The sequence below is a fragment of the Octodon degus genome, unplaced genomic scaffold, assembly GCF_000260255.1.
Source record: "Octodon degus isolate 3935 unplaced genomic scaffold, OctDeg1.0 scaffold00079, whole genome shotgun sequence".
NCBI lineage: Eukaryota > Metazoa > Chordata > Mammalia > Rodentia > Octodontidae > Octodon > Octodon degus.
Window position 1 is genome coordinate 2,993,516 of NW_004524655.1, and position 23,492 is coordinate 3,017,007.

Here is a 23,492-nt window from a genome sequence, read left to right on the forward strand (position 1 = left end):
ATTACACAGCCCTTTTGTAAGCCCACCAAATTAACGGGTTTGCCTCAGAACACCATGTTCTTTTAGCATTCGAAAGCCAACTTTCCCCTTCAGTAACACACAGTCAGGACCAGATACTTGATGTGATTCCTCCTGGGAAGAACATGGAGGTCTCAGTCAATCTCCCTCCCTCTCTCTCCCCCTCCCCCTCCCCTGTCCCTCTTTCTCCTCCTCCCTCTCTCCCCCACTCCCTCTCTCCTCTTCCCTTTCTCTCTCCTCCCTCTCTCCTCCCTCTCTCCCCTCCCTCTCTCTCCCTCTCTCCCCTCTCTCCCCCCCCTCCCTCCCTCTCCCTCTCTCTCTCCCTCTCTCTTTCTCTCCTCTCCCTCTCCCTCTCCTCTCCTCTCTCTCCTCTGCTGAGGGCTCCACCTCCAGCCTGTGGTCCTCAGACACCAGCATCCTTCAGATACCTAGCTAGCACCAAGCTCCGCCTGGTCCCTTGAGTCTGGTGGTGTCCAGGGAAGGCAGGGTGCCAGCCAGCCAGCCCGCCTGTTTGATTCATTGCTCGCCTGTCTCCCCTATTGACAAGGGACTGTGCTCATGTCCCCGTGCAGGGCTGAGGGGCAGGCTAGATGTGGTCAGGGTCTGTGCTGTCAGAAACCCTTACCTGGGCATGGCTGACAGTCCAGCAGGTACAGGAATCTTTCCTGAGTCACCTGTGTCCTTTCTGCCATTCAGACTACACTGTCCAGATGGCAGGGCCATCCCCAGACCTGTGCCTGGAGTAGCAACCCTCAGCCTTTAAGGAACAGAAGTCAGCAGCCCCATAAGGGGCTGGAAACTAGCCTGGCACTGGGCACAGCTTTGTACCTGCTGCCAGCCCCCCTCAGTGCCGAGGAGCACTGTGATTTCCGCAGCTCCTGCCTGGTAGATGTGAGCCCGCATCCTGCCTGTGAGGTGCCGCCCTCAGTGATGGCGAACAGATGAGCTTGCTTCTGAGCAGTGTGCACAGGGCTTGTAGCAAATCCATTTCATTTTAATTAGCTGTGCAGATAAGCCGTGGCCCAAAGCTTCAAAGACATAAGCTGGGCTCGCAGCAGGGACACCAGCAAGCACACGCGTCTCTCAACAGCACGGGCTGATGGAAGACTCTCCATTAGTTACAAAAACATTTTGCATCAGTGAATTGCCTTTGTTGAGAAGACCAAATTGGAGTCCCAGGAACCCCAGGCCTGCAGTGGGCTTGCCAGTGCCCCCTGCAGCTCCCCCGGACTGCAGAGCTACATGAGGACAGGGAAGCCAGGTGGTGCTTACTGTGCAGGCGCTCAGGGACCACACATCCCCACCGTGCCATCCTGGTGACCAGGAGTCTTTCCAGCTGACATCCAGGAAACCAAGATGCTGAATGGCAGGCGCTCCAGAAGACATTCACCCTCCACAGGAAGCTGCCTGGCTTATCGAAGTGCGGGGCCGTCCCATCAGCCAGCCAGTGCCATGACATGTCGAAGCCTGACAGACTGCTGTCTTCACATCCCCAGAGGGCTGAGCCATGCTGCTTCTGACCTGCCTACCCGGGAGTGGGGCTCATGGTTCACTCACTGCCCAGCGCTTCTCAGGCCCCGGGGACACTGAAGACCTGGCCCTGGCTGCCACTAACTGAACACTGAGGCTCTCCATTCCTGCCCTACTTCCAGCAGCAGGCAGTCTTCTGTAAGTACCACGCACTAACCGATCACGCCGCTGGGGCGTCTAGCTGGTGGTCGTCTATGGCCTCAGCTCACCCAGTCTTGACCTTTTAAATCCGAGCTGCAGCTCAGCCCCTGCCACAACCTGTGGGCTCCCTGCTATGCAGGAAGTCATGTTAGGTTTTTTGACACCTTAACAGGAATACACATGTTCATCTGTGTTCCACCCACAGTCACCTCAGACACCTTGTCAGGGAGGAGCGTAAAAGGAACCTACAGAGGGCCACTTCCTATAGCATGGCACGTGGAAACACAGGGCCTGCCATCATCCAGCTGGGACAGCTGCCCACAGTCAGTGGCCAGGGGTCCATCTAAAGTCCCCAGAAGAAGCTCCCTCCATGCCAGCCCCTGCCTAGGCTCTACTGCAGGGCACGGTTCTCTTCATTCTGTGGTGAAGTCTGAGCCACTGGGCCCTAAAATTGTGTGAAGTTGGCCATACTGATAGTGAGCTGCGCACAAGACCCACCTGAGCTAAAACAGAAGATAACACTGAGGAGGGTGACAGGAGTGCAGACATGTTCTGGGTCCCTTTCGTGTGCAGAATGTGGGAAGACCCCTGCTTTCACCACTCTTAAGAAATGCCCCTAAAAATGCATGCACACACATCTCCTGTCTGCAGGACCAAGCCCCAGAGGTCAGCAAGGCTCCGCGTTGGGGGGAGGCTGGCTGACCATGCGGTGGGGTGGGGACACAAGGCCAAGATGAGAGCATGTAAGAGCACAGTCAACAGTGGAGAAACTCAAGCACACAAATGAGCAAGTGGCAGTCACCCAGAGACCCTGGAAGGCTCAGGAAGGGGTTGTCAGTCACTGGCCATAAGGACAAATGGAGTGAGCTGCACACTGAGAGGACACTCCCAGAGCTGCCAGTCAGGGACCTGTCAACTGAGACAGCCATCTGTCCCTGCTGCACAGCCATGCTTGCTTCAGAAGCTGACAGCCAGAGTCGCCAAAGACGCACACCTGCGGCAGCCACCTCCTTGTGAGGACTGGCTGTGACTCAAGGGAGTGCCACAGCCCATAGCCCAGCTTCTCCAGGGGAAAGGCAGCCAGGCTTGCACACGCTGCCCAGAATAAACGAGCACAAGCCAGGCTTGGAACAAGATCTGGCACTACGCATTCTTCCAGACCAGGCCACTTTAGCGGATGTACAGAAGTGACAGGAGGCCACGTTCATTAACAAACTTTTTATTGTTAGAAATAAAAACAGCAGAGTCCCACATACCATACCGGGCAGGACATGAGATGAATGAATGAGCATTATTTACAGGGCTGCAGCAAAAGGCCTCGGCCGCTCCGGGCCATATGGAGGCTGCCCCCTGGCAAAGGCCACTTTCCAAGGAGATGACAATGGGTCAGTGGCAAAGCGCAATTGTTTCCATGTTGAGGAAGCGGACATGCATCTTGGTCTCGATGTCGATCCCCTGCCAGATCTGAAAGGGACAGAGGAGTGTTAGGGGCGCCCCCGCTGCCACCTGCCACCTGCTTGGGCCCTGCCCACACCATCTCCCCACCCGCCCACATGCCCTCCTCTGCCACCAGCTGAGCCGCTCCAAGCAGGTGAAAACCGGGGCTGTCTGCAGACGATGAGCTAAGTGAAGAAGAGACTCCCATCTGTCTTTCTGCTGATGAATTTGGCGCTGACATTTGGATCCTTCCTGAGATTGTCACAGCAAGTTATGAGTAAGTCCTAAGTCCAGGCTCTGCTGAAGTCTGCTTGGTCACCCCCACACAACAGCTCAGATTTCCACGCAGCTCCCATCACGCCCCCTGAGGCCTGCTTTCATAGGCACAGTGTGTGGACCACCCCACTGTGCTGCCTGCGCTGGGGTGAGCCAAATGGCACCACGTGCCCCCACCGGAGCAGCCCATAAGCTGGTTGGGCCTTTGTGGGCATGATGCTTCATTAGGCCACCACTGTGAATTTTAAAAAGTTGATTGGTGATAACTGCCTGGACTAAGAGATCACCTGTGTTGTAGACAAGCTCTAGCCCCGAAAAGCTCATCTGTACCCAAGAATCCAGTCCGTGGCCACCTACCTGGTGCTGCTATTCAGTCCATCCTGGCCCTGGGGCTATAAGGCTATTGGCCCACAGCACAAAGCACCATCACTCCCAGGACTGTACCGTCTCCTTGGCAACATGGGGCCCAGGATGGGAGCCGCAGATGGGGAGACTCAAGCACTCTCAAACTGTCATGCTGCATCTCCAGGGACAGCCTCAGGCTGGGCACTGGGGAAGTTAGAGTCCCCTGGGCACCCACAAATACAGTGGCCTTGCCGCCATCACTGGCCACAGTCCCCTGGGTGCTCCTCAGCCTCCTGCCCCTGCCCTGGGTGTTACAAGGGACACAGAAAAAGCTGGTCCCAGTTGAGCAGCTCCATTCCTTGTGGGGTGGACAGGACAATCTTCAGGGAGAGGCACCTGGACCCCAGGGTGGCTTGGCAACACAGCTGCTACGGACACTGGAAGGGACCACAGGCCAGAGGGGCTAGCTTGTCATGGAGGAGGCCACAGGCACAAGGATGGGCCTGAGGAGCCTCCAGGGAGAAGCAGCTAGTTTCTGAGCAGAGGGAAAACCTCTGTATCCTGGCCCAAAGCAAAGGCCTCGCCTTAGCCCTCCTGGCCCCTCTGGTTTCTGGTCAACTCCTGATCCTGTTGTCTTGCTCAGGTGTCACTTCCCTGGGTGAGCAGGTCCCCACACCAGCCAATGACCTTCCACACAGGCGCAGTCCGGCCTGTCCCAGTGCATCCACTCGCCAGGTTATCTGCACAAAAACAAGGCTGACCTCTGGTCCAGCTGTCCCCTCCTAAGCTTCCCTTCATGGCTGGGTCCATGCCACGTGCCCTTCTGTGCGCCCATGTGTTGGCAGGCAGTTGGTCAAGTCTGAGGTGCAGGCTTGGAGGACACCCCCTGGCCCTCACTGCCTGTGGGGCTGAGGTCCCAGCTCCACACCAGGCCCAGGCCTGAGTGGCGCCTGGGGGTCCTGTACTGACCTCTTCCTCCACCTCTCCTCCTTTTCCTTCCCTTCCTCCCCCTCCTCAGTTCTCAGCACAGCCTTGGAGATACTGTTCTGGGTGACACTCAGGGCCACACGTAGGCAACTCCTCGGATCTCCTGACACCCTGACTGACAGCATGTCTGCAGCAGCAAAGGCCAGCAAAAGACCAATGCCTGTGATAGAAGAGGAGGGGGCGTGTGGGTGGCTGTTTGAAAATGACATCAGGACACAGGCTGACAGCACAACGTGCTCGCCTGTGCTCCTGGAAGCTCCAGAGGGGCTGACTGGCCCTGGGAAGGGCCCCACGGGGACAATGGGCTTTCCATTCTCCACCCTGTGTATTGCTTAAGTTGCTCTGACCATGTGCAAATATTGCCCTTTTGATAAAAATAAGTGAAACCAATTAACATTGTAAGGACCTTCGTACTGACAGTGTCTTGCCGATCACCCTGGAATGGATGCAGCGGCTGTGGGTAAGAGCTGTGGCTCCTGACCACAGCTCTGTGAGTCCTTGGTGCCGAGGACCCCTACACCCAGGCCTCCACCTTTGAACCTACCTTCAGGAAGTCCTCAAAGGTGATCCCCTCATACACCTGATCCGGCTCCTGGGGGAGAGTGCAGAGCACAGCGTGAGCACTGGTGTCCCCAGCCTGTGTGCACAGCCGCCTCCCTCCCCACACTCATACACAGAGCTGGGCTGCTTAGCATTCCCAAAGAGGAAGGCAGCCAAGTCCAGTCACCCTGGACCCCAACATTCTGCTCATGGCTGGTACTGGCACACCAGGGCCCCCAGCTTGGCCCTTCTTCCCCCCACAACCTGAATCCCCCAGCCCCCAAAGCCTAGCCACCCAGAGCCACTTCCTGATACCCCTGAGCCCCCCAGGGATGAAAACTTCCAGGCTAATCACTGCTCACAGACCGTTGGAACACAGGGCTGGCCTCGGCGGCCCGCTCTGGTGCCATGAACCATGGTGATAACGATAAGGCAGAGAGGTGCCTGACTTGGCGCTAGGGCGTCCCACCTCACACGGTGGCAGTGGCAGTCTCCATGCATACTTAACTGTGTCACATCAGGGCTCCTGTCCCCTTCACTGGTCCTCTTGGGCTTTGGCTAAACTACATCTCTAAAATCTCCCAGGAGCACCCTTGTGACCGACCATCCAGCCATGGCCCAGTGCCCAGCACTGGTGGGCTGGTCAGAGGATCTGGGTCATTCACACCATGGTCACCACAGGGCCAAGAAGAAGGGGTTGCTCTCTGTGTGCCACTGTGGGAAAGGCACCAAAGGTGTGCACAGTGGAAAGAACCCAGAACCCCAATAAGAGATAGTGCCTGCAGATGTCATGTGGGCAGCCATTGCACAAGAACACAGGGAGGACAGAAGGCCTCATCAGGCCGGGTCAGCCTCGAGCAATCAGGGGGGCTAGGGTGGGCCTCCATGGTGCAGCACATGCTCCATAAACCAAAAAATTCAAGCCACATACAGTGGTGCAGAGCTGTCTGCCCACCTACTCTGGAGGCTGAAGCAAGGTAACTGAGAGTTCAGGGCAGCCTAACGAGTTTGTCTCGGAAAGGGTAGGGCACATGCTCAGCATGCATGGGGCTGTAGGCCCTACCCCAGCACCACAAATTAAAAATTTTTTTAAATACATAGGTCAGGGGCTGGTGAGATGGCTCAGTGGTCTAAAGCACCTATTTAGAACAAGCTTAGCAAAGCACAGGGACCGCGGTTCAATCCCCAGCACCACATGCCAGCCAGCCCCGCCCCCTGGTGGGCTGAGCTGGCCACACACAGTCACACACAAATAAATAAAAATTAAAAATAAAAAAAAAAAACACAGGTCAGGCATGGCATAGATGCACATGCTAGTGACAGCAGGTACTCAGAAAACTGAGTTGGGATGACTGTGAGTTTAATGTCAGCCAGAGCAATTTAGCAAGACCTGCCTCAAAATAAAAAGCATGCAGCTCAGTGGTAGAGCGCTTGCCTCCAATGCACAAGTCCCTGCATTCCAGCCCTAGAAACCCCACACGCATCACACATGACATCTGGGCATCTGTAGGAAAAAATCCCCACCCCAGTGGTTGCCTGTAGGAAGGGGCCTGGTGTGGTCAGGGCAGAAAGCAAGGAGCGTCTCGGGCCCTTTGTACTTCCCAGAAATCCTACACAACATAAGTCTTAGGAAATGGCTGTTGATAGAAACTGTGCACTGTGGCAGCAGGGTGACACACCCTCCCTGGAGCTCTGAACTTGTTGGCATGCTGTAGATGACTGACACAAAGACCAGGCTGCTTGTCCTGCTGGGAGGAACAGCACTGGCCACGTCTGTGACAGCTTCTGCTGAGCAGGATTCTGTACCCTTTTGGACATCTTTATTATTTAAAAAATACCAGTCCTCTGGTCTGGACCAGGCATATCCTAAGGTGGGGTGGAGTGGGGTTAGGGGTTCCTGTTCTTTCCTCCCAGGGGTCCAGGAAAGAAGTGGCCATCAGTGTCCAAGGCACTCAGGCTGGCTGGCAGAGGGGAACTAATGACAGACCAGGCCCCAATCCTCAGAGACCAAGGTCAAGGGGCAGGGCCACATGGAGGGTTTGGGCTGGGAAGCGCCCAGGCTGGCCCCCAGCTATCAGCTCATTCCACAGAGCGTCACCTCTGGAGAGTATGGACAGCCACAGCCCTGCCAGTAAGGGCAGTAGAAGTCCAGAAGAGCAGGGATGGCAGAGTGCATCTTCATTGAGGAGTGGTCAGAAATGTTAAATGTCCTCAGAGGCCAGATGCCTGCCGTCAGCCTGGCCTGTGGTTTACACCAGAACATAATTAAACAGTGCAGAGGGTGCCTAAGAGACCTGCACAGTCAGCGTTTGTGTCCCACAGCCGGTCTCCCCTGCTAGGACCCTGAGCCACGACACAGGCAGCCTGGAGACCAGGTCTTGGTCGAAGCCACTGGGCTTCTGGGACTGCTCAGATTGGATGCAGAGCAGCAGGCACCAGTGGCCAACAATTTTACAACCCCAAATTAAGAAAATTGTTGTCAACTGCTACTGGAGTGGGACAGGGAACAATTTGAAGGAGAATGTATTTAAATTGAATGGGAATTTGGCTCCAGAGCCCAGCAGGGCATCCCTGCTGACACCCGCTGAGGCCCCGAACCCTTTCCCAAGAAAGTAATTTGCTGAGTGGGTTGGTTACACCAAGGCGAAAGGTTATCCTCTGGGGCCAGGCAGCAGACAGACAAAAATACAAGTCTCTAGGGACCACTGTGAGGCAAAACTGCAGAGCCTCCATGCTGGCCACACCCAGAAGCACGGCAACTGTCAACGCCAGGGTACAGGGGAGAACCCAGAGCCTCACTGGGAACCAAGTCCATCAAGAGGGTCAGCTGCTGGCCTGAGCGGTCCCCAAGAGCTGTTGGGCCACACCTGGCCCCCAGGGGCCCACCAAGCACAGGAAAAAGGACAAGCCCCACAAACTTCCTTATGCTCTCTGAGCCTCAGTTTTCCCAACAACAGGACGTGTGCACAAGGGCTGGGACCAGCTTCCGTCTCGTCTACACAGCAGCCCCCACCTCAGCGAGGCCATGTGGGCTTCTCAGCCACTGGGAAGCCCTATGGACCCATCTCAATGCCAGATCTCGAATCACTTGTATCATTCATCCAGAAAACGATGGATCCAGGTGACATGGCCCTGTGCACACCTGACTGGGGCAGTGAGGCCACACTGGGACCTCCTGAACCCCAAAGCCTGAGCTCCACTTTCCACAGCTTGGGACCTGTGGTCTCCTGGGGACAGGAAAAGTTGGGGGCTTTTGAGCTCTGCCCCAAGCCAGGCCCACTGGAGCACCAAGGACCCGGAGGCCCCTGTGCCTGCTGAAGCCACTGGGAATGCCAGCCCCACCCGGGGCAGAGAACTCCGAGCGGGAGGACCCCTCCTGTGCTCCCTCCCCAAGCTCAGGCGCTCACCATCTGCCCCACGCACACGCTGGCCGCCTCCATCATGGCCCCGTCAGCGATGGAGCGCGCAGACTCCTTCTCAATGTGGGGGTTTCCAGAGAGCAGTTCCTCCACCACCTGCCAGGTGGGGCAGAGACAAGTGGTGACCTTGGGCTTCTGTCAAGGTCAAAGGGTGGGGGGTGCCTGGAGCCCAGGGCAGAGCGCAGGAGCATACTTTACATTTCGATATTCTTCCAGGGTGATGCGGCCGTCGCTGTCCGAGTCATACATGTGGAACAGAACTGGGGGCAGCAAGAGAGGTGGGGCCTCAGTCAGGCAAGGCCAGATCTGCACAGGAGCGGAGCTGGTCCCAGTGGCCTCACTTGCCCACTCTGAAGTCCACAGCCAACTGAGTACAGGACATCGAGGAAGAAATCTGCCGAAACCCTAGAGACCCAGGGCGTGGCCATGGGGCCAACAGATGATCTTGACCTTGAGGAAGGACTCAGCTCCCCACACCTGTGTCCCACCTGCAGAACTGCAGAAAGGGCTGGGGGAAGCAGCCCTAGAGTCTCTGTCACTCTGAATGCAGGTGATAACGCCAGAGTGTTACATTCCCAGGAAACCAAGTGGGTTCTGTTACCAGCAGACACCGGTCACGGGCCCACCGCCCACATCCTGCTCATAAGCTGTGTGGAGGGGTGCACGGGCAGCACGGGTGCCGGTGTCTCTAGCCCTCTCCTGCCCTGTCACATCAGCTGGCCTCACCCATGCCCCTTGAGGTTACTTCACAGACCTGCCTCAAGCCCCTCACAAGCTGTTTGTTCCTGGCCGCCCGGCTAAGGGGCTGCAGAACGGGTTTGGTACTGTCTATATCCGACTGCTCAGCGTCACCCAGACAGGAAGCTGGGTGGACAGAGGCACCGCCCAGGCAGAGGAACCCCAGAAGCTGGGACACTACGGTTCCCATCAGCCCCATGTACACATTCCAGTGCTAAAGATAGGCGGGCCCCCATGTGGACATTCTCCTGCCCATGAGACCAGGGTGGGGAAGTACAGATGGGTGCAGGAAGTCGTGGGAAAGTCCACAGGGCAAATGGGAGCCAGGACTGTGATAACCACGCTGGGACCCACCAGCAGCAGCACCCTTTGTGGGCTGAGGCTGCCCCACCCCTACCCCTGGGACCAGGGGCCCGATGTACTATAGAGGGCCCTGTGTGGCCCTGTCCTCCATGTCACAGCCCACACCCCAAGTCCAAGTTGGGGGTCACATTGCTGAGCAGTGGGGCTGAGCTGAACCCAGGGGTCTGTTTGGACCACATCACCCAGGGACCCCTCAGGAAGTCACACACTGCAGGCCTGTTCATATGAGGCCCACTCAGGAGAGGCCACAGCCAGCCCCCCTACCCTGCTGGCTCTTCCCGCCCTGTGGTGCCTGGTCCAGACCCAGGACTCCACACGCACATCTCAGCTTCTCCTTCCGGGACTGCTCCACCTGCTCCTCGCCCAGAGTGGTGTCGATGGGCCGGAAGTAGGACATGATGGTCAGGAAGTCCTCAAAGTTGATCTCGTCTGCCAGGCCGCTGGGCCCCTTGCGCAGGTTCCTACAGGAGCAGCAAGGGGCACACCACTCAGCAGCTGAAACCGGGTCATGTCCTCACAACTACAGCGATCAGCTGGCATCCTGGTGGCCCAGGAATGGGTAAGAATAAGCCTAGCCACACCCAGTGCACACAGGAGGGAAGAGGGGAAGAGGCCACCCCACGCCCACTGTCCAGGGCTGGGATGGAGGGACATGGGGCAGGTTACAGTGCAGAGACAGGCACTGAGCAATCTGCTAACTCACCCATGGCCCATCCCCTGAACTTTAATGCAAGGATCCCCACACAACAGCCCAACCTGCTACCTATTTTGGGTTTTTTATTTTTAATTTTGAGACATTGTCTCACTAAGTTGCCCACACTGGACTTGAACTTATGATTGTCTTGCCTCATTCTAGCCACCCTGAGTGCTAGGATGTGAAATGGTTGAAAACAATGTTCATCAAAATAAAGCTTGAGCCAATGACGCATGCCTGTGACCCAGCAACAACTCCCTATGAAGACCGGGCCTCTGCCCCAGCCCCAGCATCCGCCCTCCTGCTGCTTCCTGGGGTTCAGCGAGCATACCAGCCCATCCCCTAGCTGCCACCCAGCTGTCCAGCCCAAACTCAGGGCTACCAGCTGCCCCTCGCTGGCCTCTGTCCCATGCCCACAGCTTGCAGGCGGCCAGGGGCACCCTGCAGACAGCAAGCCCAGGTCACCCCAACTCAGAGCCCACCAGTGCCTGTGGGGCCTGCTAGGCTATGGGACCTCACTCCCTGGCACAGACGCCGTGGCGCCGTAACGACCCTGCCCCCTACCACCACGCCTGGCCTCTGTGCTCCAGCACCACTTCTTCCCCCAGCGTCCTAAGCACCACAGGGCCTTTGCGCGTGCAGCCTGCTGCCGGAGCCGCCCCCACTCTCTACTTTGCCACTTTGACACCTGGTCACTGTCCTCAGACAGGCCCTGGAGGAAAACCTCTGCATCTTTAGGGGTAACCTAAGCTCCCATTCAGCAACCATCAGGGCCCCATGTAAGGTACGTGGGCTCCCATCTTGCCCCACGTCCCAGGGCCTGGTGGAACTGGAGCCGGGTAGAAGAGGCTGCAGGTTCCAGAGGCCAGCAGGAAGTCTGACAGCCTTGGGGCCATAATGTGTCTACGTCCCCGCCTTCCTCTCCGCTCGTCCTGCTGCTCACAATTGGTGGCCAGAGGGCATCACAGTGAATGAGGTGACTGCCTGCTGCGCCTGCCCACAGGCCCAGCAGACCACACCAGTCCAACCACGTGGTCTCAGATGCCACAAGTCTGCCTCCTGGCCACCGGACAATTTTACTTTAACCAAACATTCACAGGGCAAGCCCTCGCCTGCACCTTACCCCAGTAGCCCTCGAAGTCCACATCTTCCAGATGAGGAAGCAGAAGCAGTCCCCAAGCTCCCGCAGTCATCCTGGCCCCTGTATGCCCAGGACATCCCCTCTCCAAGGGTGGTGGCCTCACAGCAGAATCGGGGACCTCTTCTGAGATTAGGTGCCTCACCCCTGGAGGCAGCTGGGTCCCTGCACAGAGCTGCCCCAGCCACCAGCCACAGGAATGGCCTTAGCGCAGTGAGGCCTCAGCCCAGCAGACGCCGCACCAAAGCTTGTCAGAGACCCCATGCTACTGTGCACCCAAACTCCCCACCCACACACTGAGGCGACAGTAAATACGAAGTGTGGTTATGGGGTGCAGCTCTGTGACAGCACATTTACTTTACACACAAAGCCTGGTTCCATCCTCCCAGCACCCTGCCCCCCAAAACAAAAGAAAAACCAGTGCAATTGGGGTCACCTGTTACACAGCTAGAGCCAACTGTTACAGAAACTCAGAGGCGAGCCAACTACCCAGTCACCCAGCCGTGAACCAGGAGCAGTCTGACCCCAAAGCCAACGGCCCCAGCGTCTGTATCTGCCTGGAGGTGCTCTGAGCACGTGCTGCCACAAAAAGTGGCAGAGGAGGTGCCGACCCTCAGGCCAATCTGGGAGACAGCCCACCTGTTGTCGAAGAAGGCACGGACAATTTTGGAACGGATCGGGTTGAGCTCCAGGTCAGGGACATTGCTGAAGTTCTCTTTGCTGGGTTGCAAGGAGAGGCCCGGAAAAGAACAAGAGAGAGTATGTGTCAGGCAGTGTTTCTGTCTCAGGTCAAGCCGCAGTTTTTATTCCTAACAGGGCCCTCAAAAACAACTCAGAGGGCCGGGGAGATGGGTCATTGGAATAAGCTCTTCCCTGGCAAGCGCAAGGGCCTGAGTTCAATCCCCGGTTCCGCAAAAAAAAAAAAAAACCTCAGAGACGGAGAAGGAAGCCAGGTGCTCGCCCTGCCGCTCCCCTCAACTGTACCATGGGCAGGAGCAGGGAGCACTTGGAGGCTCCAGCCCCCTTCGGAGACCCTAGAGACAGATGAGAAAACCTCGGACTCATGCAGAAGTGTGGATCTGCGCCCCAGAGTCCAGATCTCACGCCGCCTGGGGCCCCAATCAGCAGCCTCGGCTTACAGCGCTGCACAGCAGTCTGAAGCAGCCTAATCCAGAGCTGTCTTGTGACCCCATCACACTCTGCCTATCGTTCCTGCTGAGTGCTACTGACCCACTCATCCAGGCTGTAGGGCGAAAGCCCCTGGCCCGAGGATGGCTACAGTTCCTCTCTCAGGTCCTCGGACACCCTGACACCTGCCAGTCCCCTGCTCCAACCAGAACACAGCTGGAGTCGGCTGGGCAGGCTCTGAGGAGGAGCAGGATGTATACTTGCCAGACCACCTGCCAGGAAGCTTGACGGTTTTTTTCTGGGGTGGCTACTGGGAATTGAACCCCAGACCTTCACACTGAGCAACATTCCAGCCCTTTTAAGTTTTATTTGGAGACAGGGTCTCACTAGTCATTAAGCTGCCTAGGCAAGGCTTGAATTTATAACCCTCCTGCCTCAGCTTCCTAGAGTGCCAGGATTACAGGAGTGTACCAGCATAACCAGCTGCTCCTGGGGTTTTTAAAAGTGTCCCCAAGTCCCCAAGCGCTCTCACTATGGCAGGCTCTCATCGCACCCACACACCCATCCACTGGGGCAGCGAGGACAACCCTGCTAGGCAAGGCCTTGAGCTTGGTCCAGAGCAGCAGTAACTAAGCCATAGCCACTCAGCAAGCTGACAGCTCGGCCATTGAGGTCCCTCCTCCCCACACTTCCTCTTGGGGCTCTGAGTGCTGACTTGGAAGAGAGAACTGTGCAGGGAGCACTGTCCCCAGTCCCCAGCCCCCAGCCCAGGGGGCCTCATCCCCATCCAGGACCAAGGAGAGGGCAGGACAGCCATCCTGGGAATGGACAGGCCACAAGGGAAGGACAAGTCTAACAGAACCATCCGGGTGGCTGGCCTGTTCCTCAGCAGTGTGGCACGGCCCAGCCAGTTCTGCGTTGCCCCTGCAGGCCTGGGCTTGGACCTACTCACTCCAGGCTGGGACCAAGGGGAGGCCACTGTCCTCCTCCTCCAGGCACCTGCCCAGCAGCCCAGCCCCTCACACTCCCTGCTCAGGGCCTCATGCTCCTCTATGGGAATGCTGTGGCTCTGCAGGGGCAACGCTGTGCTGGACCCGTGTCTCTGCAGGCAGCTACTCAGATGAGGGCAGAGCAGGAAGAGCTGCTGGGGTGACCAAACAGTGACAGTGGCAATTTGGGGGGGATATAGGGGGTCATAGGACAAGGGAGATCCCAGAGTCCTGGAGGGAGTTGCAGGGTTGGCAGGTGGATCAGAAGCAGGCCAGGGAGAAGGGGACCCCAATAGTGACTGCAGGGCAGCTGCTCCTGGGGGGCATCTGCGAGGGCCCTGAGGGGCTCACCTGGGATGTTTGCAGGATGATGGCCTTGGGGACATGGACAGCTGGCACGGAGCCAGAGTGCATGGAAACTGGGGAGAGGCCTAGCCTGGCACTGGCTGGAGTCCGCATCCAGCTGCTGTTCCAACCCAGGACGACATGGACCCAGAGTCTGGGACTAAGACGTCCCTGTGACCCTCTGACCTGCTCCTGCACGCAGGCTTGCAGAGCTCCATCCCCTGAGCCCCTCCATTGGACCCATCCTCTTCGCCTTTCTCCGGGTCCCAGGGCACCTTCCCTGACTGTGGCCACTAAGGTCCCAAGGGACCTGGCCCTGTGACCCTGTGGGCAGGACAGGAGCCCGGCCACCCCGGCCCGATTCTGACAGTATCTGGGGAAAGCCAGGCATCACACTAGGGCACAGCAGGGAGAGGAGCCACTTCCTGCCTGTGGCCCATGTGGCCCATCCCCCCTGAGCCCTTCCTTCTCTCCACCACCCTTCCCCCGCTTCGCAGCCCACTTCCTTTTCTGGGCTGTCTTACAAGTGACTGCAGGTTTTTCAGATAATGTACAACATCCTTGAGGCTTTGAAGAACTCATGTGTGAACTTGCAGGGCTGACACAGAGGACAGCCCCATGGCCCCGGGGCTGCTTCCTCACAGTGGAAGCCCTGAGCAGCAGGGCCACAGCCTAGGCAGGGTCAAGACCAAGGGAGGCGCGCCCGCCAAGTGTGGTGGTGCACACCTGTAACCCCAGCCACTGGGGAGGCTGAGGCAGGAGGATGACCAGACTCAAGGCCAGCCTGGCACCTTAACTGTGATGGCAGCTCTGCCCTGTGTGGGACCTTAACTTCTCCAGCCTCAGTTTCTTCACCTTCAAACTGGAGATGGAGGAGCGAGTCTCCCCAGCCACTGGGAAAGCCTGGCCCAGGCACCTGCCAGCACGCAGCCTGTGGAGGCTGTGCCTCTGCCCATGCTGCCTCTGTCACGGGATGAGCAGAGAAGGGGCAGCTTCCCGCGAGGGCAGCCCCGCGGGCCCTGGGCTCAGGATCTTGGCTGGGGCCCTGTCCAGCCCAGGAGAACGTGCGGCTGCACTGTGGCGGAGTGGCAAACTCAGTCAGCCACCTCCCGTGCATGCTCAGGGTCACATCCACCCTGGGATCGCTGTGCACTCAAGGCCTCCTGTGTCTAAAAATACTTCTGTAGACTGCGGTCTGACTAGGGGTGCTCAGGGCCCGCATCTCTACATTGGAGCATTCCAGGGTGCCGTCAGCCTACCAGAGAACGACAATGAGGAAGTTCCAGGCTGCTGAGACAGCCATCAGTGCAGTGGCCCAGCCAGAGGAAGAAAGAGCACAGGAAGCCATGGTGCATGTCTTCACTTTCTCGGAGCCTGGCCCTCCGCAGGGACGGCCTCTCCTCCCTGGGCGCTGCACACGCGGCCGGTGCTCAGTAAACAGAGGGGCCACTTCCCAGGCAGGCGTTCTGCCGAGAGGCTGCAAAGCTCCTCTCAGGGGCATTCAGGTTGGAAGACCCTCCCACAGCACAGGCTATGTGGGGACAAGCATTAAAATGTTCAAAATACTCAGGTCCCAGGCCTGAGCCACACAAATGTGGGGTTGTGAAGGCCCCCTGAAGACCTGAGATAGTTTTCAGATAGATAGGTCAGTACCAAACATGGTTTTAAAAAAAAAAAAAAATTGCTGAGCTAAAATTACAATCAGCTGGCAGTGGGCTTGTCCCTGCTGTGGATCTCTTCTCTGCATAAGGGATGCAGTCCTCTGGGGAGCTGGAGCCCTGCGTACGGCTTCTTAGCTGTTTTCCTCCAGTCTTCCTCTCCTCCCTCCCGCTCCATCCTTAGATCCCTTCCCATCCGTGAAAGGTCTACCTCCCAGTTCCCAATTGTCTTTTATTTTGCTTTTTAAATTTTTTATGCCTTGGGTCTCTTGTAAAAAGAGAAACCACGTTATATTTAAGCTTCTGTGTCTCATTTATTTCACTTGCTATGGTCTCAAGGTGTTCTGGTCTCTTAGGGTCTCATTTTCCTACAAATGACTCAAATTTATCCTCTTTAATGGTAGAGTAGCATTCCCTGGTACATAAGTACCAAAAAGTTATATTCAGTTATTAAAGTTAAAGTTGAAATTTTAGAACACACACACACACACACACACACACACACACACACACGCCAGCTTTTGAAGTGGTGGGGATTGAGCCCGGAGCCTCAAGCATCCCGGCTCAGCTCAGGGTTCCTCTGCTCTCTGAGAGGAGGACGCACCAGGGGGCTGGGGCGCCAGCGCTGTGGAAACAGGAATGACACCCCCCCCACATGCACACCAGCAGGCTGAGCAGGGAGACTGGAAAGTCCAGGTGAGGCCCGTGGCTTCTTTTTTTTTTTTCAAATATTTATTTATTTTTATTTATTACATTTATTTATTGTGTGTGTGTGTGGCCAGCTCAGCCCACCAGGGGGCGGGTCTGGCTGGCATGTGGTGCTGGGGATCGAACCGCGGTCCCTGTGCTTTGCCAAGCTTGTTTCAAGTAGGTGCTTTAGACCACTGAGCCATCTCTCCAGCCCCCCCCCCCCCCCCGTGGCTTCTTACAAAAGGATCTCAGCCCCTGGGTCAAGTCCCAGCATCTCCACTTTCAAGCTGGGTGACTTAGGGTCCCCACACAGCCTCTCTGGGCTTTACGTCCCCACTCGTCACATGGGAGGAGCAGCCATTCCTACCATGACTTCCTGTGATGCTCTCAGACTGAAGAGAAAGCCCTGCTGTGCATCAGGTAGAAGGGCAATGGCCTGCCCCTGTGGACAGGGTCAGGGTGTCAGCCCCAGCCACGCTTTCTACCACTGGCTCATACATGTGTTTCCCTTCTCTAAGTGTCCTTCATCCAAACACCCAAAATCTAAAGTAAGGCCACATCTGAAAGTGTTAGACAGCCGATGTGATGACAAGAGGGGAAAATTCTACACTGTGTAATTCAGTTTCATATGCAGCTATTTTATACTATAAAATATCAAATTTGCTGTTATATAAAAAGAATATAAAAGAATATATCTCACCTGTGCACTTAAGGTATACATGGAACATGCATGAACCTGATGTTTAGATGTAGGCTGCATCCCTAAGACATTCTGCGACAAACATGCAAAGCTCCCAGTATCAACCCTCCCCCATCCAAAATCTCAAGCCCTGTGGGTAAGCAGTCTGGATAAAGGTTCTCCTGAGCCCTAACTCCAGGGCTTGTGTGTGTGTGACACTGCTCTGTGCTACATGCGCGACTCTTACTGCGGCCTGCCTGGTTGTCGGGTTCCTCCCGCAGCGGCTGGCTGTCGGACAGGCTATTATGGGGCAGCCCCAGGAAGCGATGGGGGCTAGGGCTAAGGGTTTCGGAGGAGCTGGTCTACACAGAGGCCTCAGCAAGGCAGAGTCAGCATCTGCAGACCTTTGTGGGCCTCAGGGTGAGGCTGGGAAAGAGACCTGGAGCACACTGGGCCTGCAGCCACTGAGAGCTGCTGCTGAGCTGTGGACCAAGCCCATAGCTTTTGCAACTGAGCTATACCCCACCCCCTTTATTTTTTTGTTATTTCGAGGCAGCGTCTTGATAAGCCACTAAACTGCCCAGGCTTGGCTCAAACTTGCAATCCTCCTTTTGCCTCGGCCTCCCAGAGGGCAGGGAGTACAGGCTCCCAGCTCCACACCCAGCCTGTCCAGAAGAGCAGGAGGGATAAGCAATACATAAGGTAGCCCGGGGGCTGGTACACAGAAAAGGGACAGACGGGCTCTGGGTTAGGAGAACAGGGCCACCAGCTCACATTCCAAGCCCCAGCCCTGCAGTGAGCAGGAGGAGCCTGGCACCACGGCAGGGAGGCTGCGCAGCTCAGCACCTGCGCAGGAAGCCGCTGCATCCCTCCGACCGACCGCAGAGCGCCTGCTACATGCTGTCCTCTGTTCTCGGTGACCTGCGCTGGTCAGGCCCCACCCGGGTTGGCTTGCCCTGTGGGGTGAGGGAAGCCCATCTGCCAAATGCCAGCCTGTGCCAGCCAAATGCCAGCATGCATCTGTTTGCCCATGCCCCTCAACCAAACCTCCGATGATCACGCGCACTTACACACCAGAACACAGGCTCAGAGAAGCAAAGCCACACAGCTGATGGCTCAGAGGATTCAAATACAGGTTTGTTCCCGAAGGCTGTGTTTGTTGCCTCTGCATCTCTCACATCTTAAGAATTAAGCACTGGTGGAATTTGAATCCAAACCCTCTCTCTGGCCAAGGGGGGATCTGACCCCTGGCCCATGCCCTTTAAGCTCTAGGGAAAAAAGCCAATTTGCATTTCTGGCCCCCAGACTTGGTGATTGGATCAGACTCAGACACATGACCCCATCAGAACCAATGGGAAGCCAGGTAACTTTGGGCTCTCTGTCCTCCACTGGGCTCAGTGAATGAGCCGTGGCCTTAAAGGTATGAGTTCTGATTGTCTTTTGTCCCATACTGGATAAAGAGACCAGAGGCCACAGGAGGTTTGAGTCCATCAGAATCTGAGCTCCTGAAATGGATGCTACAAGACTAGGGTACACTAGATCAATAGTGTGGCTTTGTTTGGTCAGACTAAGCAAAGTGGCTAAATACCTTCCACAAAAGGTAGGTGAAATGCAGGTCTGCTCACTATGGAGGAAGAAGTTTTCCTGGACCATTACAAGGTTTGTTTTCAAGTTCCAGTGCCCATCCCCATGAGAGCCTGAGTATTCAAGGCTGCTGCAGCTGTTAGAAAGTCTAGGGCAGAAATCTGTTCGCTTGGCTGTGTACACTCTGCTTGCTGTGGCTCCACTTGCAGCCACCTGCCCACTTTGTGGCCTGCCCACTTTGTGGCCTGCCCACTTTGTGATCAGCGGTTTGCTGAGGAAGACCTCTCACCAGCTGCTGTAAGTAACAGCCAGCAGCTGAGGCACAGTTCCAGGGCTCCTCCCAGAAGAGGGGAACTTCCATACAAGGGTAAACTTAGAAGCTATCTAAAAACTCAGCTTTGGGGGCCAGGGAGATGGCTCGGTGGAATAAGCGCTTCCCTGGCAAGCGCAAGGGTCTGAGTTCAATCCCCGGTTCCACCAAAAAAAATAAATAAAAACTCAGCTTTTCAAAGTGGGGTCTGGCCCCTAGGGCAACACCAGAGCCTCAAACCCTGACAAGGAAGGCAGAGCAGGCCAGGGCGTTCGAAGGCTCCCTAACCCACCCCACCCTCCACTCCGGGTCCCTTTTCCTGATCCCAACAGAAAGATGTGGCTTGTTCCCTCCCCCTGGGGAACGTGGAGAACGAAAGAAGTGGCGCAGCGCAGGGCCTGCTCCAGGGCCACACAGTGCTGGGAGAAAGAGCTGACACAGCCGCCAGGAGAGCCGGCCGGGCCACGTGGTGCCGCCCCACCCTTACCGGATGGTGGGCTGGTCTCCACTCAGCTGCTTGAACCTTCGGTGGAGCTGCTCGATCTGGTCCGACGAAACTGGGAATGGGGAAGGAAGCAAAGAACCAGTCACTGACCACCGGGCGCAGGTTCGCGATCCTGCCCTCATCAGGCCACTGTTACCCTCTGACCAAGCACATGGGATGAGGAAGTAAAGGGACCGCCTACCCTAGGGCCAGTGTCATCCACAACAGCTCCCCTGCCCCCCACAATGGGGAGCTGGGTCCAGCTTGGGGAAGGCTTTCTGAAGCAGCAGCCTGGCTGAGGTCCACACCCCATCCTCCCAGAACCCCACGACTGCGCCCACATCTCCTCCTGCTGCAGAAGTAGCGCCTTTCCAGGCCAAGCTGTCACCTTCCTGCCTGCTTTGGGGGCCTCAGGCTCATGCCACGCTCTCCTGGGGAACGCACTGCGCAGGGCTGCGAGCATCCCCGGCAGCTGTGGACACTAGGAGACTCAGTTAGGTTGCCAACTGGCCGGGCAGGCCACCACGTACTAGCTCCTCTCTCCCTCTCCACAGCCTGGAGGGAGCTGGAGCCCTGTGTGGCTCATGCAGACACTGGTACCTGGAAAGAGAGGACCAGCAGGAGCAAGGTTTGCTGTTTGGAAGAGTACCACCCTCTATGTCACAGGCCCCTAGTCAGGACATCGGCCCTCCCACTAGCTCTGCAGTCCCATTCCCAGTAGGTCCTTCACAGGAATGTGTGCCCATGTTCACACCTATGCATGCTCGGAATTGCTTGAAACTGGAAACTACCCTGGGGTCCAGCAGTGGCAGAATAATTAAGGTGCTAAATGTGTGGCAGTCAAGCTGTGGAACAGTATGCGACAAAAATGAACGACACATGTAACAACTTAAGAAACCAGGCATGTATGATTTTATTTGCAGAAAGCTCAAACCTGGAAAAATTCACTTAATGCCTCAGAAGTCAGGATAGTGGCTATCCAGAGAGGGGACAGTAATTTGAGAGAAAAAGGAGGATTTTTGGGGTCTGGGGATACTCTACTTCTACTTCCTGGTCTGGCCACAGGTGACACAAGCATGTTCTTGGAAATTTATGGAGCTGCATGCTCAGGAGTGACCGCTTTCCTCTATGTGCACTAGGTCACCACTACAAATCTCCTTAAAGACTCAGTAATCCCACCTGGTGGGAATTTATCCTGAAAAAAAAAAAAAAAATGAGCTCAGGGGCTGGCCCGATAGCTCAACGAATTAAGGCACCTGCTTAGGCAGGTCTGCTTAGGCAGACGCAGGGACCGGGGTTCGATCCTGGTGTGCTGTGCTGGTCCTGCTCCCAGGGCGAGATAAGGGAGTGATTGAGACTGGGCGTGGTGGCACACCTGTAGTCCCAGCGCTGGGGAGGCTGAAAACAGGAGACTCACTGAGTCCGATCTGTGTAGTGAGACCCTGCAGAGCCTGTACTAAATACATTTAAAGAAAAAAAAAAAAAAAAAGAGCTCAGAAAGTACCAAAAAGATGAATCCATGAATGGGATAACTTCTGCACTCCTTGCTCAAGTCTAATATCCCTTATCCAAAACACTGGGGACTAGAAGTGTTTTAGATTGAGAATTTTTTTTTTCAAATTTTGAAATATTTACATCTACTTATGGAAACATCTTGGGAACAGGAATTAAATATAAACGTGCTACGCAAATGCAATATACGCTATGTGCCTCCTGGAGGTAACTGTACACGATACCGTCAACTTGTGCAGGAGGCCAACTTAGCGTACGTGGAACCTCCAGACCTGCGGCACTGTGCCAACACGCATGCGCCAGACTTTGGAGCATCTTGGGTTTTCACGTTAGGGACACTCAACCGCTAACAGCTAAAAATGCCACTCAACCTAAGTGTCCACCACAAGCAGACAGGTCAAAGACTTTAAAGGAACACATGTAACCAGTTTTTATTTAAAAAGATGCTGCCTTGATAAGTGACAATTGCTGGGGGAGATGGCTCAGTGGATAAGGGCCTCCCTGGCAAGCATAAGGGCCTGAGTTCAATTCCCAGTTCTGCCAAAAAAAAAAAAAAAAAAATAGATAAATAATAATAATAATAATAATAAGTGACAATTGTGATTGAGGTGCACTGGTACCTATAGTACCACCACTCCGCAGGCTGAGGTAGAAGGATGGCTTGAGCCCCAGGGGTGTGAGGCCAGCCTGGACAAGAGTGAGTCTGTGACCCCAAAACCCAAAAAGTGACAATTATGGGTTTGACTCAGAAAAGCAGTCCAACCACTATGTCTGAAGGCAGCCTGCCATGTAGCAGCTTGGTGCTACTGGGGTGGGGGGTATAAACACACACAAATGTGTACAGCGATTTAAAAATCATACTTATTTTCCTCTAAATGGTAGTAATTAACTCTCATCTAAATATTGGGACCGAAGACTGTTTTACCTTCCCGCAGGGCTGGAGACTGAACGCGGAGCCACACACCTGCCGGATAACCAGTGCACTACAGAGCTCCGTCCCGAGCACTTCACCGGGAGACAAGGCCCAGGCTGGGCTCCAACCGGTGACCCTCTTGCCTCACTGTCCTGAGTAGCTGGGATTGCGGGCGTGACCACTGTCCCCGAGTTCATTTCCCTTTTGCCTGTTTTCCAGTTTTTCTCCATAAATGTTGACGCACTACTGCTCAGCACACACAAGGCCCTTAAGGCCCAGCCGAGGGATCTAACACACACCGCTATGAGGAGCGCACAAGCAAGCACACGGCTCCGCGCGGCGCACACTCTTCTCAGCTGGCGGAGGAGCGAGTTGGGGCTTAGAGCACTCAGGAACTTGCTCACAGCTGTGAACCTGCAGGGAGCTGTGGCCACAACGCCAGCTCAGGGCGTCTAGGCACGTGCGGTTTTGTCTTGCTTTTTTGTCTTGCTTTGTTTTCTTTGCAGTGCTGGGCACTGAACATGGGACCTCCACGTGGAGCCACGGGCTGGGCTCAGCTGCAAGGTGGGAGGCCCAGCCTGCCTGCACCCTCACCTGCTTCTGTTCTCTGTCTGCTTTCATTTCTTCTGCCACCCCACACTGCCTCTCTTTGTGCGGTCACAGGAGGCGTCTGGCTGTGACCCACAGATTTAAAAGACACTCATGCAATGGGAAAAAGCGACCAGAAGGCGCCCAGGCACCTAAGCAGCCGCTGCCAAGTGCAGTCGCAAGTGAGCCGGGCCAGGCACAAGCACCACCACACGCAGACGGGATCCTGTTGGCAGGAGATGTCCAGAGGTCTGTGTGCGCTGAGACAGACCACCAGGGCTTGCCTGGGGTGGGGGAGGGGAGGGACTCGCTGCTCAGAGGCTCGGGATGGGACAATCCTTCGATTATACTAAAATTAAGTGAATTTCACAGTGGGGGAATTCTGGGTTCATATAGCCATTTGAAAGCCAGGCACAATGGCTTGCATCTGTAATCTCAGCGACTGGTGGCTAACGCAGGAGAATCATGAGTTCAAGGCCAGCCTGGGCAACTCGGTAAGACATCATCACAAGGGCAGACATTAAATGAGCATTTACCGTGCCCCGGGCTCTGTGCTCAGCTCTGCTGTTGATAAACTGTGGCCCGCTTGGCAATCCTCCCAGATGGGTGTGAGCCTCTACCCCACTATCTAGAGGTTAGAACACACTGGGACTGGGGACAGGATCTCACTCTGTAGTCCAGGATGGCCTTAAACTCACTCACTAGCCCAGGCTGCTGGTAAACGTGCAGAGATCCTCCTGCCTCAGCCTCCTGGCGCTGGGAGTACAGATGTGCTCCACCATGCCCAGCTCAACCAGTCTGTAATGAAAGGTTTCCAGCTGAATGTACCCAAGTTCATGTGCACAGCAGAAGCGTGTCCCCCCACCCATCCTGCATGATCTAAGGCGCAGGATCAGGAAGACACCTCCTTCCTCTGAGCTCTGCCTCTTTGATCATTTCTGTCTCTGTCTCTCTCTCTCTTTCTCTCTCTATATATATATATTTAT

General features: G+C 55.8%; 1 protein-coding gene across 1 annotated transcript in view; it reads right to left on the minus strand.

Annotated features, from left to right (window-relative positions):
* Window positions 1-2,892: 2,892 nt before the first annotated feature.
* Tesc (tescalcin) overlaps window positions 2,893-23,492 on the minus strand; it is a 37,683-nt gene continuing 17,083 nt past the window's right edge. The window contains exons 2-8 of the mRNA XM_004636224.2: window positions 19,497-19,566; window positions 12,266-12,346; window positions 10,116-10,255; window positions 8,892-8,953; window positions 8,682-8,789; window positions 5,279-5,326; window positions 2,893-3,153 (exon numbers count right to left, since the gene is read on the minus strand). Coding sequence (XP_004636281.1) covers window positions 3,076-3,153; window positions 5,279-5,326; window positions 8,682-8,789; window positions 8,892-8,953; window positions 10,116-10,255; window positions 12,266-12,346; window positions 19,497-19,566 — 587 coding nt within the window. The 3' untranslated portion in view covers window positions 2,893-3,075. The remainder of the gene's footprint in view (window positions 3,154-5,278; window positions 5,327-8,681; window positions 8,790-8,891; window positions 8,954-10,115; window positions 10,256-12,265; window positions 12,347-19,496; window positions 19,567-23,492) is intronic.